Here is an 18,895-nt window from a genome sequence, read left to right as displayed (position 1 = left end):
CATCCTCGAATATAAATTCCCTGCTTGTCATCTCGATAAATCTCATTAGTTCTCTAATTGTGTGGTCATTATCACCAAAACCCACAATTAAGGCTTGATTGCACTTTCAGTGGCCCTCAACTCCTCAGCGACGACCCGGTGATCAACGACCTAAGGGCCGCTCACCAACTCTTGTACGACGCCCCTGGGAACCAGGAGACAATGACGAAAGCCACAACGGACACCGAACAGCTGACGAACCGCCATCGAGGCTACAGTGCCGCCACGTCCGGCACAGTAGCACCACGTCACAAACTGCCGCAACGTGGCCAGAAGACCATGACGATAGCCATGACTAGACGTGCACCAGAAGACGGGCGTAGCTTGCAAGCCAAGTTAGCTAGGATCTTCATCAGGCTATCGACCCTTCGGTCGAGATAACCTCCTGCTTTGTATGCGCCCTGGCCCTGAACTCTATATAATAGCAGCTAGGGCACCCTCTCCAGACATTTTGAATCCTCTACCATTACATTCATTCACCATGATAGTAGGGCTCCTAGAGCTTCTCTTCGGGTAGCCCATCGCCTAGCATAGATCCTTCCATCTCTTACACCTTTCTTGCAGCCCTTATTGTAAAAACTTAAGAGCATTCAAGCGAGGAACACGCATTCGATTATCTCTGAGACTAGACGTAGGGCCCTGACCTAAACCAGCATATCTATTGGATGCTACTATCGTCTTACTAGAGCAGCACAACAATCGTATAAATTTATTAATCTGATTTACATACCGACACATAGATAAAGGTGGTTCTAGCACCGGGACGGCCAGGGCTCAAGCCGCAGCGTTGAAAATATAGGGCCACTACTAAACCCTCGATACAAGTTTATAGTCATTCAAGTTTAAAAAAATAGTTAAATGCAGTAGAAAATAAAGAGAACGAGTCTATTCTCTTGGTATACGCTTTTAGATCCTGGGTGGCACTGGTATCAGATCAGATCAGATACGGACGACATAGAGTGAACGTACGCACTGAACCCGGCAGTTGGCGCCGCGGCGCCACGATGCACGTTCGTCGGGAGGGCCGGCAGGGTGGCCTCCCGGGACTGCAGCACGTTGAGAGCGTGCACGATGGACGGGCGCTCCCTATACACCGGGTGCGAGCACCAGAGCCCTACGACCAGCATGCGCTCCATCTCCCACACGTCGAACTGACCGTCCAGCCTGCCGTCGGCGGCCTCCAGCACGGCGCCGCGGTCGTAGAGCTCCCACACCCACTCCGGCAGTGCCAGCGTCTCCCCGTCGGGCAGCTCGTCCGTGGCCGGCCTGCCGCAGGCGACTTCCAGCAGCACGACGCCGAAGCTGTACACATCGGAGGCCCTGCTGGGCTTGTGCGTGTTCACCAGGTCCGGATCCATGTAGCCCATGGTACCCATCACGACCCTGGTGGTGCGCGGCCCGACGCCATGGTCGAGGAGCCGCGCCAGGCCGAAGTCGCCTAGCTTGGCGCTGTGCGAGGAGTCCAGCATGATGTTGCTGGGCTTGATGTCGCCGTGCACCACGTACTGCTCCCACTCCTCGTGCAGGTACACCAGCGCGGCGCCGAGCCCCACCGCGATCCTGTACCTCTCCGGCCACGCCAGGAGGCGCTCCGCCGCGCCGTAGAGGTGCTGGTCAAGGCTGCCCTCCGGGACGAGCTCGTAGACGAGCAGGAGGCCGCCCTTGCGGCTCTCGCACCAGCCGACGAGCTGGACCAGGTTGCGGTGCCGCAGCTGGCTGATGATCCGGACCTCGGCCTCGAACTGCCTGCGGCCCTGTGTGGAGGTCTCCGGCGAGAGCACCTTGACGGCGACGTGGCGGTCCAGCGCCGCGAGGTAGCCACGGTAGACAGGGCCGAAGCCGCCACTTCCGAGCTTGTTCTCCTCGTCGAAGTTGCCGGTCGCTGCCGCCAGCTCGCGGTAGTGGTACCTCCTAGGCCCGACCACCCCTTTTTCGAAATCTGCTTGGTCAGGGTCGTCGTCGTCCTCGTCATCGGAGTGATCAGTTGCGTTGGCGATCCCCTGCATCCGCCGCCGCCTGCTCCTCCTCTTTTGTCGCCGGAACAGGAGCATCACTGCCGCACTGCAGGCGAGCAAGGCCGAGAGCGGCGCAACCGTGGCAACGACTGGCGTTACCCACCTCCGCGACCTTGTTGTTGTTGACGGTGGCGGTGTGTTCGTTTGCACAACGGAGCTGAAATGAAGATGATGAACAGACAACATGTCGATCTGGCTGGCAATAATTCAACTACCAATAACATCGATCATACAATCTGGCAATATAATCGTGAGCAGGCAGGCAGGCACGTACCTTTTCTCCCATATTGCGAAATCGCTTCCACTGGTGGTTAACTGGAAGACGTCAACGTACTTGCTGACATCGTACCTAGGTCCAACCTTGGCTAGCACACTGCCGTCGATCTCTGCGACGTATGCGTCGTTTTCAGCGAGTAGAATCCGCAACTTGCTGGCCGGCCCAATCTTGTTCCGCGTCCTTATCTTCATCATCGTAGTGATCTGGTCTTTCATGTCCGGATCGAAGAAATGGTCGTAAAACTGCAATATAATGGAAGAGATTAAATATATATGCTCCTACATCTGGTCTTTCATGCTCCTATACATAAGCACGTACGATGCACGGGATGCCTGGATGCGTGAGGATGTAGGCGTAGCCCTGCAAGATCATCGCCGGCGGGAACGGCCAGAGCTGATGCCTCTTTGAACCGGTGTCGTGGTTGTCAACGAACGTGACGGCCTGATGTGGGCGCAGGCCAACCAGACCGGGCGCCCTCCCCTGGGCGTCCTTCATCCACGACAGCTGGCTGAAGTTGAGCGCGGCCTGGAGGATGCCCTTGGTCGTGTAATCGAACGCCGCCGCGGGGCCGCCGACGGCGTCTACCCAGTCCGCGAGGACCTGCCGGTGAGCGTCCTGGTCGGCGCGCGGCCTCCCGTCCTGCTCGTACGCCAGGTCCGTCCATATCTCCGCCACCGCGAGGTCGGGCATCGTGCTGCTGATGTACCTGCCGGCGACGGCCGGGGAGTAGCCGTTGGCGAAGTCGAGGCGCCAGCCGTCGAAGCCGACGGCGTCGCTCTTCATCCACTGGAGCCACCCCGTGAGGTCGCTCCGGACGACGTCGTTCAGGTGGTCAAGGTCCGGCGCCGGCTTGTAGTCCAGGCCGGTGTCGGCGTTGCCCGTGCCGTCGGAGTAGCTGTCGTTGCGGCAGATCATGTGGGGGCCCCAGTCGAGGCGGCCGTCCGGCGTGCCGCCCTCGAAGATGCAGTAGACGCCGCGGCCGTCCTTGCTCTCCGCCGTGCGGTGGTTGATGACGATGTCGGCGATGCACTTGACGCCCTTACCGTGGAACGCCGCGATGAGGGCCCTCAGCTGCGTCTCGTTCCCGTACTGGGACACGTTCAGGTCGTACAGCCGCCCCGGAAGATAACCTTGCGCGTCCACGGAGTGCGACGGCGGTGGCAGCCACACATGGGTGATCCCGGCGGCGGCGATGTCGTCGACCTGGCTCTGCAGGTAGTCGTACCATCCGGGTCCTCCCTTGTTCCATGACTCCCAATTGAAGGCCTACCAACGCATGGATCGATCGATCGGAGTCACTTCAAGTACTAGCAGCAAACTGGATCTTTTGTGATTAATTACAAATTGATATATACAGAAGAATTACTAAATAAGTAAGTAACATTGATAATCTTTTACCTGCAGCAGGATTTGGCTGAGTGCAGCTTGGGACGACAAGCCCAGCAGGACTACAACAAGAAACAGGTTGCCTGTTCCCACACGCATATTTACGTGTACAAGTGCAAGCTACCTTCTTTGGATCGAGAATGTATATATAGGAGTATAAACCTGTGGAAGTCGCAACTCACAAGTGGGGTGGGGGCGGTTAATGGCTTCTGCTGGTCAAAGCGATTCGAAATGGGCAGACTAACTACAGTTTTTGCACAAACGCACTACTGATATGACATAACAACTGTTGAACTTGACCAGTATGGAGCACGAGCGAGTAGGATAAGACACGGTCGTTGGCTCCACAGCCGGTATTTTAAAAATCTCGGTGGTCACCGGTAAACGCGAATATCTTATATAATAGAAATTTATTGGCGATAAAAAAAACTTTCAGACAAAATTGAAAAAAATTGGTTCTTTCTGTTCAGGAAACCATGTATATCATTTCTAGACCATTCTGGATATAAAAACAAAGCAAAATCATAAAACTGCTGATTCAATGATATGAGTACGAACAGCCCCCTTTCACCACTTGCAGTCTCAAATATTACAGAGATGCAGTCCCAAATAAATGTTCCACAAAGATAGAGTCTAAAATTAGTCCCAAATATATATTAGAGTCCATCCATCCATAGTATGAGACACGCTCGTTGGCTCGGCAGTATATTTTCAGTTTGGCTATATTGCGCCTAGGTGAAAATCTTTTCCCCCAAATCAAGAAGAGATTTGTTACTGTGCTTCCTTCCCAAAAGAATTATTGCTATCCGTTGATCAACCAAAAATTCATTAAGGATATTATAGTACTTTTACTCTGGTAAATTTTTATCACACTTTTACTCTTTAGATAGAATTGGGGGGTTAACGAAATTGCATGTTTATTGTTCAATCTGATTGATTACGAGAACCTATTAGGGGACGCTATCAAGTTTGGTGAGATGAGAAAGAAGAGGCTTGACGTCAAGTTTGGGCCATTTATGCAGATAGAGAGGTATGTACAGTGAAAGACGGGACAAACAAAAGAAAATGATATGCCTGAGAGGCAGAGAGGACCAAAGTAGGTTGCCGGCCAACTTTGCTGTCAACGTCTGTTCGCTTATTTTATGAGCTATACTTTTTCAACGAAGAAATAGTGTTTTTCTCTCACAATAAATCAGCGAATAATACTTTTTAGCTTGTTTTTTCAGCGAAGCGAACATGTGCCTAATACGTGACCTTCGTAGTTAAATTGAAACGGTACTCTTTGATGGTTTTATAATTACAGAGGAAGATATTCCTGCATGGTCTGACAACCAAATAACTGGTGATGGCTTTCTATTTGGATAATCAGCAGGTGAACAGGACAACCAAACACTAATGGATTTTAAGATTTTCATACCTGAGCGGGGGAAGTTCTCCCCAAAACTTGCCTTTTGCGGAGGTCGGACTCATCTTCATGGGTGGCTCCTGATTCTTCCTTTTTTGTTTATTTGCTACTACTATGATGATTCATACTTCTTCTTCTTCTTCTTCTTCTTCTTCTTCTTCTTCTTCTTCTATTATTACTATTATTATTATTATTATTATTATATCTATATTTATTTTTGTTTCTTTTTCTATCCTATCATTCATTATATTTGTAAGCATGCTAGTGCTCTTATTATTGAAAAACTAAACGTGAAATGCAATTGATATTAATGCAATAAAGATGCAACGAATTAGAACTTACCTTTGGACTGTCTCAAGGCTTTTCTTCCTCAAGTGGGGATTCGATTTTCTTGTCCAACTCGGAGGTCATTGCAGGATCACGCGATGATGATGCAGGTGAACATTCTTTCTTCTTGTGCCATCCCCTTCTTAGCTTTGTTTGCTCTTTGACGGGCTTCTCCGTTACTTCAGTTGGTTTTGGCTTCCTTGCCTTAGCTTGGCCCTCCTTGTTTCTCATCAAAGATGGGTTTCCTAGAGGCAAAAGTAAATATTCCTTTCTTTCTAGTAAAATAGAATTGAATTTGTCTGGAAGCCACATATATGCATGCGTTAGCGGTGTTAAGAAAAGGACGGCCAAGGATAAGGGGCGTATCCTTGTCTATGCCCATGTCTAAGATCATGAAGTCTATCGGGACATAGGCTTCTTTTACTTTTACCATGATGTATATGGCTACTCCTTCTAGGTAGCAGGTAGACTGGTTGGCTAGCTGTAGGTAAACTGAGGTTGGGGCTAAGGTTGTGTAAAACAAGTTGTCATAAGTTTCCTTAGACATGATGTTAACACTTGCTCCAAGATCACAAATGGCATTATGGAAAGTGTGAGGTCCAAAGGAGCAGGTGATGACCGGACTTCCTGGATCACCCTTCTTAATGAGAACTCCCCAACCATCGAAAGTAAAATCATACCTTGCTATGATGAGGTTGGTGGTCTCCATGGATTCTTCAGGCTTGCTAGGAATTCTTCCTTTCTCAAAAGACAGGATAGCAGCTGCTAATTGTGCTAATTGGATTTCTAACATCTTATTGAAGCTAAGTTGATTCTTTATAGCAGCAAAGAAATCATCCAATTTAGCATTTATATTTTCCAACATCTTGTCATTAGCATGAAGCTTCTTATTGATACTATCGGTCATTCTACCTTGGCTATAAACTAGATCTTTGAGGAAAGGGTAACTGTTACCTTGATTACTCGGACGTTGAGATGAGAAGTTGTTGTAACCATTACATCCTTGGGTGTTGGAGTGCTGATTCCATCCTTGATTTTGTTGTGGACGAAACCCATTGTCATTGTTGACAAAGTTGATATTCTCATGGGTCTCGGGATAGAAATTACCCGAATGTCTAGTGTCTCCACAAACTTCATAAGTCATGTGGGCATCCATGGCTTGGAGTGTCTCTTGGGCACTCATCTTCTCGCAATTCTCTAGTCTTTTTGTGACTAGATCCATCCTAGCTGCAAGCATGTCAGCTTCTTTAAGAGAATGCATACCTCTCTTGTGGGGTTGGAGTCGTTCATCTCTCCATCCTTGGTTGGAAACCATTGAAAGCATCTAGGCCCCTAGTTGGGTTTCGGTGATTAATGACGATACATGATTACTATGACTAACGTGTGTTTTGCAGAGGCAATTAAGTTAGGTCATGGTAATGGAAATTGATTGGGCAATCATGGTTGTCATGCCCCTACGATGGAAATAGTTTCGATTATCAAATGATGGACGACAAGGTTAAGGATGGACTAGTTCTAAGTGTCGTTTGGTGTTGAAGAGACACTTAGAGTAATTTAGGACTTTGTTTTTCCTTTGGCCGTACTATTAAGGGGGGTATGGACTAGTAGCTTGACCTAGGTGAGTCTAGTAGGTTAGGTGTGGTGCACACTTATCAAATCTAGCACTAGGTAGCTCCTAAGTAGCCCTAAGATCAATTGGAGCAAACTTCATTCACTTATGATTGCAAGTTGGAAGTGAATGGAGGGTCAAATGTTGACCGAACGCTGGTTCCGATGTGATCGGACACTGGCGCAGGGTCCAGTCAGTTCATTTGATCAAGGAGAAGTCGTCTGGTTACGATCGGACGCTGAGTGAAATGTGACCGGACGCTGGGTGCCAGAGTCCGGTCAACTCCAGTAAGGTTCCAGAGAGGGAGAATCTTGATCGGACGCATCCGGTCAGTGTTGACCGGACGCTGGTCAGGTTCTGGCTACTGACCGGACGCTGAGCAGCAAAGTGACCGAATGTTGGGTGCTAGAGTCCGGTCAACATCAGTAAGGTTCTAGAGAGAAGTTTTTGTGAATGGACATAGGTCAGAGTCCGGTCACAACTTAATAGCTCAGTGGCGGGGAGAACTGACTAGAGCGTCTGGTCACCTTGACCGGAGCGTCCGGTCACCCCACAAAATGCTGACTCAGGCACATAACAGTTCGTTTTGAATGAGGTGGTATAAATACTTCTTCTATTCATTCAAGGGAGAACTCTTGCCCATTTCAATAGCTGAGAAACACCCTTGAGAGTGCCAAGGAGAACAAGAGCCTAGTGAGGTGATTGAGATTTGAGAATCCAAGATTAAGGCATCATTAGCAAAAAGAGAGTAGCAAGTGTGCATCCACCCTTCTCATTAGGCTTGTTGTGGTCAAGTGAGAGTTCTTGCTTGTTACTCTTGGTGATCACCATCACCTAGATGGCTTGGTGGTGATTGGGAATTTGGTGATCATCCGGTGAAGCTTGTGGATGACCCAACTCAAGTTGTGAGCGGTTGTGGGTGATTCACCGCGACGAAGTATCGAAGAATCAACCCGTAGAGAGCACTTGATCAAGGGGGAGCTACACCCTTGCACGGGTGCTCCAACGAGGACTAGTGGGGAGTGGTGACTCTTTGATACCTCGGTGTAAGGAAAATGGACCCTTGGCCCATTTACTTTGGATTTTGGTGTTTGATGACCAACACAACTAAATTGGACTAATAAATTTGCAAGTGTTTATTTTGTTGTTCAATAGGGTGCAAGACGTGACTTGGACGAAGGTGACGTGATGATCCAATGATCAACACCCTTAAGCAAGACCTTAGGAGCACAAGAAAAGACCCAAAAGATCAAGCCAAGTCCAAGCATGAAGATTGGAACCAAGCCATACGCAAGATCACAAAGAAACGAGCTCGCAGATGCGACCGGACGCAAGGACCGGACGCTGGAAGCGTGACCGGACGCTGGACCGGTGGCTCGGCAGACAGGCGACCGGACGCGAGGACTGGACACTGGCGGCAACCGACCGGACACAGGAACGCAGCGTCCGATCGAGTACAGAAAGGTTCCAGGCGCGCGAAACTGCGACCGGACGCGTCCGGTGGCAAGCGACCGGACACTGGCAGCGTCCGATCGGTGGTTCGCGGCTGCAACGGTCGGGACGACCGGACGTGTCCGGTCAGGATGATTCAGCGTCCGGTCAGTAGCAGAATTGCGGGAGTTCGACCCCAACGGCTACTTTCTCAGTGGGGCTTATAAATACAACCCCCAACCGGCCATTTGACAAGTGTGGAGCTAAGGAAACATACCAAGGGCGTTGATACACCATTTTAGTGATCTCCACATGCATAGTGCTTAGTGTTTTATTAGGTGATTAGCATAAGTGCTTTGAGAAGTGCTTAGGTTGATTAGACCACCGCTTATGCGCTTGCTCTAGGTGTTTGCCTAGTGTTTAGTGAGGTTTGCATACCTCTTGCCACCCCGTGCTTGTGAGCACAAGTGTTGTACATCGGAGGGGCTTGAAGTCTTGCGAGATCACACCAACCGCGGTTGTGGTGTGGCCGCCACCGTGTACCGGAGGGAACAAGGCCCGCGGCGTTTCGGCCAGAAGCTTGATAGTGAAGACGGCGGGGAGCATCCGGGAGAGGCTTGCCGTGAGGCACATCGGCGACCCACTTGCGCGTGGGGAAGGCCCGAGGCCATCCACGGAGTCACCCGACCGGGAGCTTGGCCCTTGCGAGGGATTCCTTGCGAGGGGCTCTAACAAGGACTAGGGGGAAGCTTGTGCGCTTCTCGATACCTCGGTAAAAATACCGGAGTCGTCGACGGGAGTTTGCATATCTCTACCTTGCTCTTTAGTTTCTGCATTTATATTGATTACTTTACTACGTTTGCGGTAGAGATAGCAACACACTAGCAAAACCATTGTTGCACATCTAGATAGCTTATCTATTGCATAGGTTTTGCTTGGGTTAGAAAAAGAGGCCATAGTTAAGAGTAAGTATTTTAAGTTGCCTAATTCACCCCCCCCCCCTCTTAGGCGCCACGGTCCCTTCAATTGGTATCAGAGCCGGTTGGCTCATATTTGGACCTTTGGCTTAACCGCCGTTGAGTCGACGCTATTGTAGAGTGGTTGGGATGGATACCGCTAGGCCTCCACAATTTGACGGCACTAACTTCTCATACTATAAAGCTAGAATGGCTTGCCACCTTGAGGCGGTTGATTTAGGTGTATGGAGAGTCACTCATGACGGGATGAAACCCATCAAGAATCCTAAAAAACCCACAAAGAGTGACGAAAAAGAAGTGCATTTTAATGCTAGAGCTAAGAATTGCTTGTTTGAATCTTTTAGCATGGATGTGTTTAACCAAGTGTTCACATTAAATACGGCACATGAAATTTGGTTAAAACTTCAAGAGCTCCATGACGGCACAAGTAATGTCCGTGAGCAAAAACATTGTCTAGCTAAGCAAAATTATGATTCCTTTGCTATGAAAGATAATGAGCTTGTTCGTGATATGTATTCTCGATTAAATCTAATTATCAATGAGCTCCATTCAATAGGATTATTAAAGTTAGATGATGCCGACATCGTGAGGAAGATCATCTCCGTTCTACCACAAAAGAAATATGCAAGCATCATCACCATCCTTCACAACATGGAGAACTTGAGCACCATGACCCCAGGCATTGTCATTGGCAAGCTAGTGGCATTTGAAATGTCATGGAAGATGGGGCAAGAAGATGCTTCTTCATCAAGCAAAGGCAAAGCTCTCGCTTGTAGCGAGAAGAAAAAGATGAAGGGCAAGAAAGTTGAGTCAAGCTCAAGCTCAAGCTCCTCAAGTGAAGAAGAAGAAGATGAGGATGATGATGATGATGATGATTCAAGTGATGATGATCAATCTTCCTCCTCCACCTCCGACCTTGATGAAGAATCAATCAAACTTATCAAAAAGGTGGAGAAGATGATCGTAAGGCTCAATGTCAAGGGTGTGCCCATCCAAATTCAAGACCTCGTTTTCACTAATCAAAGAAACGAGCAAAGAAAGAGGGGATGCTATGGATGCGGCGAGTTGGGGCACTTTGTGGAAGGTTGTCCAAACAAGCCCACACCCAAAACAAAGAAGAAGGCGTGCAAGAACAAAGCCCCCACAACAATAAGGTCATGGGATGATTCTTCAAGTGAAGAAGAAAACCATCACAAGAGGCGAGGTCACAAGCACTCATCATCAAGATCTTCTCGTGTGTGCCTTATGGCACGAGGTAACAAAAGCTCATCCTCTAGTGAGAGTGATAGTGATGATGATTTGCCTTCTTACAACACAATTGTGCAACAAAATCTTAAATATGCTAAAATTTGCACTAATCAACAAAAGAAGCTCAAAACTTTAAAAGAAGAGCTAGGTAGTTCACAAGAAGCATACAAGAATTTGCTTGAACAATATGAAAACTTTGCAAATCTCAATGTTGAACTATCTACTAAAATTGAGCAACTTGAGGCTTGTGCAACAACAAGTGCATGCACAATTAATGATAAGCAACATGAGAAGAAAAATGAAAAATTAAAAGAAAAGTTAGCTAGCTCACAAATTGATTATCAAAGTTTGCTTGCTAAAATAGAAATCATGTGCAAACATTGTGATGAGCTAACAAATAAAGTTGCTAATCTTGAGGCCGTCAAAAATACCCCCACCAAGGCATCTAAAAGAAATGACATAATTAAAAAGGATGCATCTACCTCTTGCAATGATTTATGTTTAGACTCACCTTTGTGCAACCAAGCTTGTGTTGAGAAAGTGATTGTAGATACATGCACACAAGAGGTTGCAAAAGAGAATGAGCAACTCAAGCAAGAAGTAGCTCACCTCACCAAGGACTTGACTCAAGTGAAAGGCAAGGCGAAGCAAACCCAACTTCATCAAGATAACACCGTCAAGGGAGTGAAGAAGCTTGATGAAGGACAAACCGTGGTTTGTTACATGTGCCACAAGGAAGGTCACAAGTCCTATGAGTGCAAGGTGAAGAATGGGGGAGGAGCAAAGAAGAAGGAGAAAAAGCAAACAAGCAAGCTCTCCAACACCTACACCAACAAGGTGGACAAGAAGGCCTCCACACCTTATCTCTTGAAGAAGAAGAAAAATGACAAGGTGGTGGCCATCAAGGTGAACAAGCAAGCCAATAATGGGATCAAACGCTTTTGGGTGCCAAAGGAAATTATTTCCAACATGAAGAGCACCAAGAAGATTTGGATCCCGAAAGGGAAGTGAGAAGTCCGTCGGACTACGGAGAATTTGGAGACTTGGCAAAGTATGGGTGCATTTCATGGGGTGCATCATGTTGGATAAAGTCATTGCCAAGTAGGTTAGTGAATACTATGGACCCAAATTCCCCTTCCCATGTTAGGTAACTAGATGTCATTACTTTCAATTAGTATTCATTTCAATTGGCTTTGTCTTTCAATTGGTATACTCTTAAAGCATCTAGTTATCTTTCATGCCTAATGTTTGCATTTACATGCTTACATCTTTTGTTATGCATTCAATAGGTATATCATATGGTAGGCTTGCTCGGTTACATTATCAACCCTTGGAGCAAACCTACATGATTTAAAATTGTTTAGGAGCACGGCACATAGCTTGTTTACAATTAATTATCTAATATGTGCCAAAGTCCAAATTGTAGATAATCTCTTCCAAATATCATCTTTCAAATGGTATTTTGATTCTTAAATCAATGTGCACAAATTTTACACGAATTCAACACTTGTGTGCACAAATTTAGGGGGAGCTTAATCTACAACTTGGATGCTTTGAGACTTACACTTGTTCAAAATGGTATCAATTTTTTTTTAAAACCTATCACATATGTAGTAGTCTCATTGCAAGGAAATTGGAGTCCCCGGAGTTAAGCATCATTCTTCAATTGGATTCATCATGTTGATTTCTTTTCATATTTACATGCTTTCTCCATGCATTATATAGATTAAACTCTCTTGAACAATAAATTGCTAAACTATGCATATGCTTTGTTCTCTATCATATGTATGCATATATTTAGGGGGAGCTTATTCTATATAATATGAGAGTCAAAATTTGTAATCCATTTCACTCTATATACAAAGGATCATGAAATTTGACCCTTCCTTGTGCTACTAATGTCTTCCTTTTCGGTGTTTGATGCCAAAGGGGGAGAATTTGAAGGACCAAAGGCAAGCATCAAGTGGTAATGGTCCGAGAAAGGGAGGAAAGTGAATTATGGATTAGTCTAACTAGTGGGAGAATTTTTAGAAAGCTAGGCTTTAAATCCATAATATCATATGGGGACATTTTAAGGGCAAGACAAGCTTTTAAGTAAAGTTTCAATTGGTATCTATCAATTAGTATCATATAACCTTGCCCTTTGCATTGTATCCTAGCAAGTAGGTAGTTTTTAACTTCCAAATTCTTATTATCTGCTTGTTTTGGTCGTGTTGGCATCAATCACCAAAAAGGGGGAGATTGTAAGGAAAATGGACCCTTGGCCCATTTACTTTGGATTTTGGTGTTTGATGACCAACACAACTAAATTGGACTAATGAATTTGCAAGTGTTTATTTTGTAGTTCAATAGGGTGCAAGACGTGACTTGGACGAAGGTGACGTGATGATCCGATGATCAACACCCTTAAGCAAGACCTTAGGAGCACAAGAAAAGACCCAAAAGATCAAGCCAAGTCCAAGCATGAAGATTGGAACCAAGCCGTACGCAAGATCGCAAAGAAACGAGCTCGCAGATGCGACCGGACGCAAGGACCGGACGCTGGAAGCGTGACTGGACACTGGACCGGTGGCTCGGTAGACAGGTGACCGGACGTGAGGACCGGACACTAGCGGCAACCGACCGGACGTAGGAACGCAGCATCCGATCGAGTACAGAAAGGTTCCAGGCGCGCGAAACTGCGACCGGACGCGTCCGATGGCAGGCGACCGGACGCTGGCAGCGTCCGATCGGTGGTTCGCGGCTGCAACGGTCGGGACGACCGGACGCGTCCGGTCAGGACGATTCAGCGTCCGGTCAGTAGCAGAATTGCAGGAGTTCGACCCCAACGGCTACTTTCTCAGTGGGGCTTATAAATACAACCCCCAACCGGCCATTTGACAAGTGTGGAGCTAAGGAAACATACCAAGGGTGTTGATACACCATTTTAGTGATCTCCACATGCATAGTGATTAGTGTTTTATTAGGTGATTAGCATAAGTGCTTTGAGAAGTGCTTAGGTTGATTAGACCACCGCTTATGCGCTTGCTCTAGGTGTTTGCCTAGTGTTTAGTGAGGTTTGCTTACCTCTTGCCACCCCGTGCTTGCGAGCACAAGTGTTGTACATCGGAGGGGCTTGAAGTCTTGCGAGATCACACCAACCGCGGTTGTGGTGTGGCCGCTACCGTGTACCGGAGGGAACAAGGCCTGCGGCGTTTCGGCCAGAAGCTTGATAGTGAAGACGGCGGGGAGCATCCGGGAGAGGCTTGCCGTGAGGCACATCGGAGACCCACTTGCGCGTGGGGAAGGCCCAAGGCCATCCACAGAGTCACCCGACCGGGAGCTTGGCCCTTGCGAGGGATTCCTTACGAGGGGCTCTAACGAGGACTAGGGGGAAGCTTGTGCGCTTCTCGATACCTCGGTAAAAATACCGGAGTCGTCGACGGGAGTTTGCATATCTCTACCTTGCTCTTTAGTTTCTGCATTTATATTGATTACTTTACAACGTTTGCGGTAGAGATAGCAACACACTAGCAAAACCATTGTTGCACATCTAGATAGCTTATCTATTGCATAGGTTTTGCTTGGGTTAGAAAAATAGGCCATAGTTAAGAGTAAGTATTTTAAGTTGCCTAATTCACCCCCCCCCGCTCTTAGGCGTTAGGGTCCCTTCACTCGGCAAAACATTGCCGCGTTCCTTCTCCTCTCTTTACTTTAAGAATTTATATTTGAGCAATTCAATTCTTGTCTTTACATTCTTAGAATTGCCATGCTAGAGTAGGATTGGAACTTAGGGTGCTAAACTTTTGTGCGGTAGATCAATAGAATCACTTCCTAGGCACAAGGGGTGAAGTGGGCCAAGTGTAGGGTTTATTTATTGCAAAGAATTTTAGAATTAGCCCAATTAACCCCCTCTCTTGGGCATCTTGATCCTTTCAATTAGTATTGGAGCCTCGTGCTCACGTATTTAGGCTTAACCGCCTAGAGAAAGATGTCTCACGGGGATGGACCTCCTCCTATCTTTGAGGGAGATGATTTTCCTTATTAGAAAATCTGCATGGAGGCGTATTCAGAAGCTCTAGATGTTGAAATTCTTAGAGCTGCCTCTCAAGGTTTCCCAAAACCTAGGGATTCCATGCACCTTTAAGGCGATGAAGTGAACTACGAAAAATGTAATGCAATGGCTAGAAACACCATCTTTAGAGTCCTTTGCAAAGATGTGTTTAACCGGGTGAGGAACCACAAGGACGCCCATGCACTATGGTCAAACATTTGTGCGCTTCATGAGGGAACTAAGAGTGAGTGTGAGGAATGCTATCATCTCATAATGAACTAAGAGTGAGCGTGAGGAATGGCTCATCCTCTACCAAGAAGAAAGACAAAGACTTAGCATTCAAGGCTAGCCAAGAGAAGGGCAAATCAAGAATTGAGTATGAGAGCTCAAGTGATGATGAAGTTGATGATGCAAGTCTTGCTCTCATAGTGAGAAGAACCACCAAGATGCTAAAGAAGCTCAACAAGAATGGTGTCAAGTTTGATGGCAAGAAAAAAAAGTTCTTCACTAGCACTAGAAGGAAGCCAATCTCCGAGATGGATTGCTATAATTGTGGAGAACTTGGTCATCTAGAACATCAATGCACCAAGCCCAAGAAAGACAAGTACAAGAAGAAGTACAAGGGCAAGAAAGATGACTCAAGTGATGAAGATGAAGATGAGAAGAAGAAAAACAAGCCATACAAGAAGAAGGATGACAAGAAGAAGGACTTTCACAAGAAGAAGAAAAATGGCAATGGCATACATCATCGGTGATTGGCTCATGGACATTGATTCATCAAGTTGCTCATTCGATGATGATAGTGACAACAAGAAGGTGGCCGCCATTGTGATTGACTCTTCATCATCTTCACCGACACCACCACTACCATCCTCTACACACCTATGCCTTATGGTCAAGGGTGAACGAAAGGTATCAAATGATGATGATAGTAGTGGTGATGGTCATGCTAGCAATGATGATAGTGATAGTGATGATGATGAATTTGAATCACCTTCATATGATGATCTTGTTAAATTGCTAAATCAATACACTAGGATCATTAGAAAGTCAAGAGCTAAGAATGAAAAGCAAGAAATTAAGAATGACTCTCTTTTAGCTAAATGTGACATAGCAAAAAAGGCTAGTGTTGAGCTTAGAGAAACAAATGATGCTATGTCATCCAAACTCAAGGAGCTCAAATCTTCTAAGAAAGAGCTTAAAGATAAACATGATAAACTTGAGGGGATGCATAAAGAGATCATCACTAGCTACAACATGCTAAAAGAAGAATATACAAATCTCAAGATCAATCATGATAATCTTGTTATCTCTCATGAGTTTTTATCCAATGAGCCACATGATGCTACTAACGATGTTATTAAGATTGATATAGCTACATCATGTGATGATTTGATTATTAAGAGCATTGAGTAAGGTTCTAGTAGCAAAGGCAAGCAAGTGGTTGAGTCCGATGACTATGATGAGTATGTCAAGATCAAGAATAAGAATGAGAAGCTAAAGAAAGATCTTGAGAAGCTATCAACCACCAACACCATTGTGTTAGAGAACCTTGATCATGATTATGATGTAGAGCTCAAGGAAGAGAACGAGAAGCTCAAAGAAGAGAATAAGAAACTAAAGATGGAGAAAAATCATGATGAGCTAAAAGAAGAGAACAAGAAGCTCAAGTTAGAGAAAGAACATCTCAAGATTGCTTTGAGCAAGTTCACAAGAGGCAAGCATCTTCAAAGTGAGTTACTCATGAACACCATCATGAAGATGGATAGAAGTGGAATTGGATATTTGGCAAATCAAGAGAAGAAGGCTCAAGCTCAACACCAAAAACACAAGTCAAAGCCAAAGCCAAAGAGGTGTTTTAAGTGTGGACAAGAAGGTCACTTTGTCCATGAGTGTCAAACTCCACCACCACAACCCTTGCACAAGCATGCTAGACCTTTTGCTTTCAATGCTCATTACATGCTTAGAAAGGATTCTAGTGGTAAAATGAAAGTCATGGTCTTAGGACCTTCCAACAAGAATAGGCCTAAGAAAATTTTGGTTGCAAAGTCACTTATTGAGAAAGTCAAGGGCCCTCAACAAGTTTAGGTCCCTAAAGCTTGATCTCTTGTGTGTAGGTGAACTATAAGACCGGTGGAAGTCATTGGGTAATTGATAGTGGTTGCACACAACATATGTCCGATGATCCTCGTGTGTTCACCTCACTAGATGAAGAAGTAGATGGCCAAGAAAGAATTACATTTGGAGATAATTCAAAGGGCAAAGTCAAGGGATTGGGCAAAGTGGCAATATCAAATGATCATTTTATCTCAAATGTGCTATATGTTGCTTCTTTGAGCTTCAACTTGCTATCCGTTGGACAATTGTGTGATCTTGGCTTCCAATGTTTGTTTACCGAGAAGAAAGTGGTTGTATCTAAGAAAGATGATGATCAAGTTATATTCAAGGGATTTAGATACAACAACCTATATCTAGTGGATTTCACCTCCGAAGATGCTAACTTGAAGACATGTCTATTCACCAAAATATCACTTGGGTGGCTATGGCATAGAAGACTTGCTCATGTTGGAATGAGTTCACTCAAGAAACTTATGAAGAATGAATTGGTGAGAGGGTTGAAGGATGTGAAATTTGAGAAGGACAAGCTTTGTAGTGCATATCAAGCCGGCAAACAAGTTGCAAACACTCATCCTACAAAAGCTTTCATGTCAACCACAAGAGTGCTAGAGCTCCTTCACATGGACTTATTTGGACCAACAACTTACAAGAGTTTGGGAGGAAATCTTTATTATCTTATGATTGTTGATGACTACTCAAGATATACATGGGTGTTCTTCCTTCATGACAAGACCAAGGTTGCTTCATGCTTCAAGAAGTTTGCCAAGAGAGCACAAAATGAGTTTGAAGTGAAGCTCAAGAAGATTAGAAGTGACAATGGTAAAGAGTTTGACAACACAAACATTGAAGCCTATTATGATGAAGTTGGAATCAAGCATGAAGTCTCTGCAACCTACACTCCTCAACAAAATGGTGTAGTTGAGAGAAAGAACCGAACACTAATCACACTTGTAAGAACAATGCTTGATGAGTACAACACACCTGAAGCTCTATGGGCGGATGCTATCAACACCGTATGCTATGCATCAAACCGCCTATTCCTTCAAAAGTTTTTTGGCAAGACACCTTATGAGTTGCTCAATGGGAAGAAGTCAGACGTCTCCTTCTTTAGGGTGTTTGGTTTCAAATGCTACATCTACAAAAAGCGGCAACACCTAGAGAAGTTTCAAAGATGTTGTGATATTGGTTTTCTTGTTGGTTACTCATCAAAGTCTAGAGCATATCGAGTATTTAATCATGCCACCGGCTTGGTTGAAGAAACATATGATGTGGAATTTGATGGATCTAACGGCTCTCAAGGAGCACATGAGAATCTTGATGATGTAGGTGATGAACCATTGAGAAAGGCTATGAAGAACATTCCAGTTGGAGACATCAAGCCTAAAGATGATGAAGATGATGTACAAGTGATTGATCCACTTTCTTAATCAAATATGCCACAAGATGGTGATAAAGATGGAAGAGTAGAAAATGAAGATACTTATGTCTCTCATGATTAAATGGTGACACAAGCACAAGATGTTGATGCTCCACAACCTCCCCCTCAAGTGGTTGATAGAAGAAACTCACCTCTACTACAAGCTCATCCACAAGATCTCATCATAGGGAGCCCATCAAAGGGTGTAATGACTCGATCTCAAAAACTTGCTTCTTTTAATGAACATCACTCTTTTGTCTCTTGTGTTGAACCTAAGAATGTAGAAGAAGCTCTTCAAGATTTCGATTGGATAAATACCATGAATGAAGAGTTGAACAACTTTGCCCGCAATAAAGTTTGGACTCTTGAAGAGCGACTACAAGGTGCAAGAGTGATTGGAACAAAGTGGGTGTTCTGCAACAAGCAAGATGATCAAGGCGTTGTTGTGAGGAACAAGGCAAGACTAGTTTCAAAGGGGTTCTCTCAAGTTGAAGGGTTGGATTTTGGAGAGACCTTTGCACCGGTTGCAAAACTTGAAGCCATCCGTATCCTCCTTGCATATGCATCGCATCATGAAATGAAATTATATCAAATGGATGTGAAAAGTGCATTT

At 45.6% G+C, this 18,895-nt stretch overlaps 1 protein-coding gene across 1 annotated transcript; it reads right to left on the bottom strand.

Moving 5' to 3' along the window:
- Positions 1-749: 749 nt before the first annotated feature.
- LOC136541900 (alpha-amylase isozyme 2A-like) lies at positions 750-3,818 on the bottom strand. The gene is made up of 4 exons (XM_066534074.1): positions 3,730-3,818; positions 2,650-3,597; positions 2,329-2,573; positions 750-2,211 (listed from the first exon to the last, which is right to left on the bottom strand). Exons 1-4 carry the CDS (start codon positions 3,814-3,816, stop codon positions 969-971), a joined length of 2,523 nt encoding a protein of 840 aa, XP_066390171.1. The 5' UTR covers positions 3,817-3,818; the 3' UTR covers positions 750-968.
- Between the last annotated feature and the right edge of the window lie 15,077 nt (positions 3,819-18,895).

This window comes from Miscanthus floridulus, chromosome 3, assembly GCF_019320115.1.
Source record: "Miscanthus floridulus cultivar M001 chromosome 3, ASM1932011v1, whole genome shotgun sequence".
Taxonomy (NCBI): Eukaryota; Viridiplantae; Streptophyta; class Magnoliopsida; order Poales; family Poaceae; genus Miscanthus; species Miscanthus floridulus.
This window is presented reverse-complemented; position numbering and strand designations above follow the sequence as displayed.

What these genes read in the sequence shown, in the direction of transcription:
- LOC136541900 (XM_066534074.1), bottom strand. Translation starts at nt 3,816, where the DNA reads ATGCGTGTGGGAACAGGCAACCTGTTTCTTGTTGTAGTCCTGCTGGGC. An exon ending in TCAGCCAAATCCTGCTGCAG is followed by an intron (nt 3,598 to 3,729) that starts GTAAAAGATTAT and finishes ATGCGTTGGTAG; the next exon opens with GCCTTCAATTGGGAGTCATG. An exon ending in TTCGCAATATGGGAGAAAAG is followed by an intron (nt 2,212 to 2,328) that starts GTACGTGCCTGC and finishes TCTTCATTTCAG; the next exon opens with CTCCGTTGTGCAAACGAACA.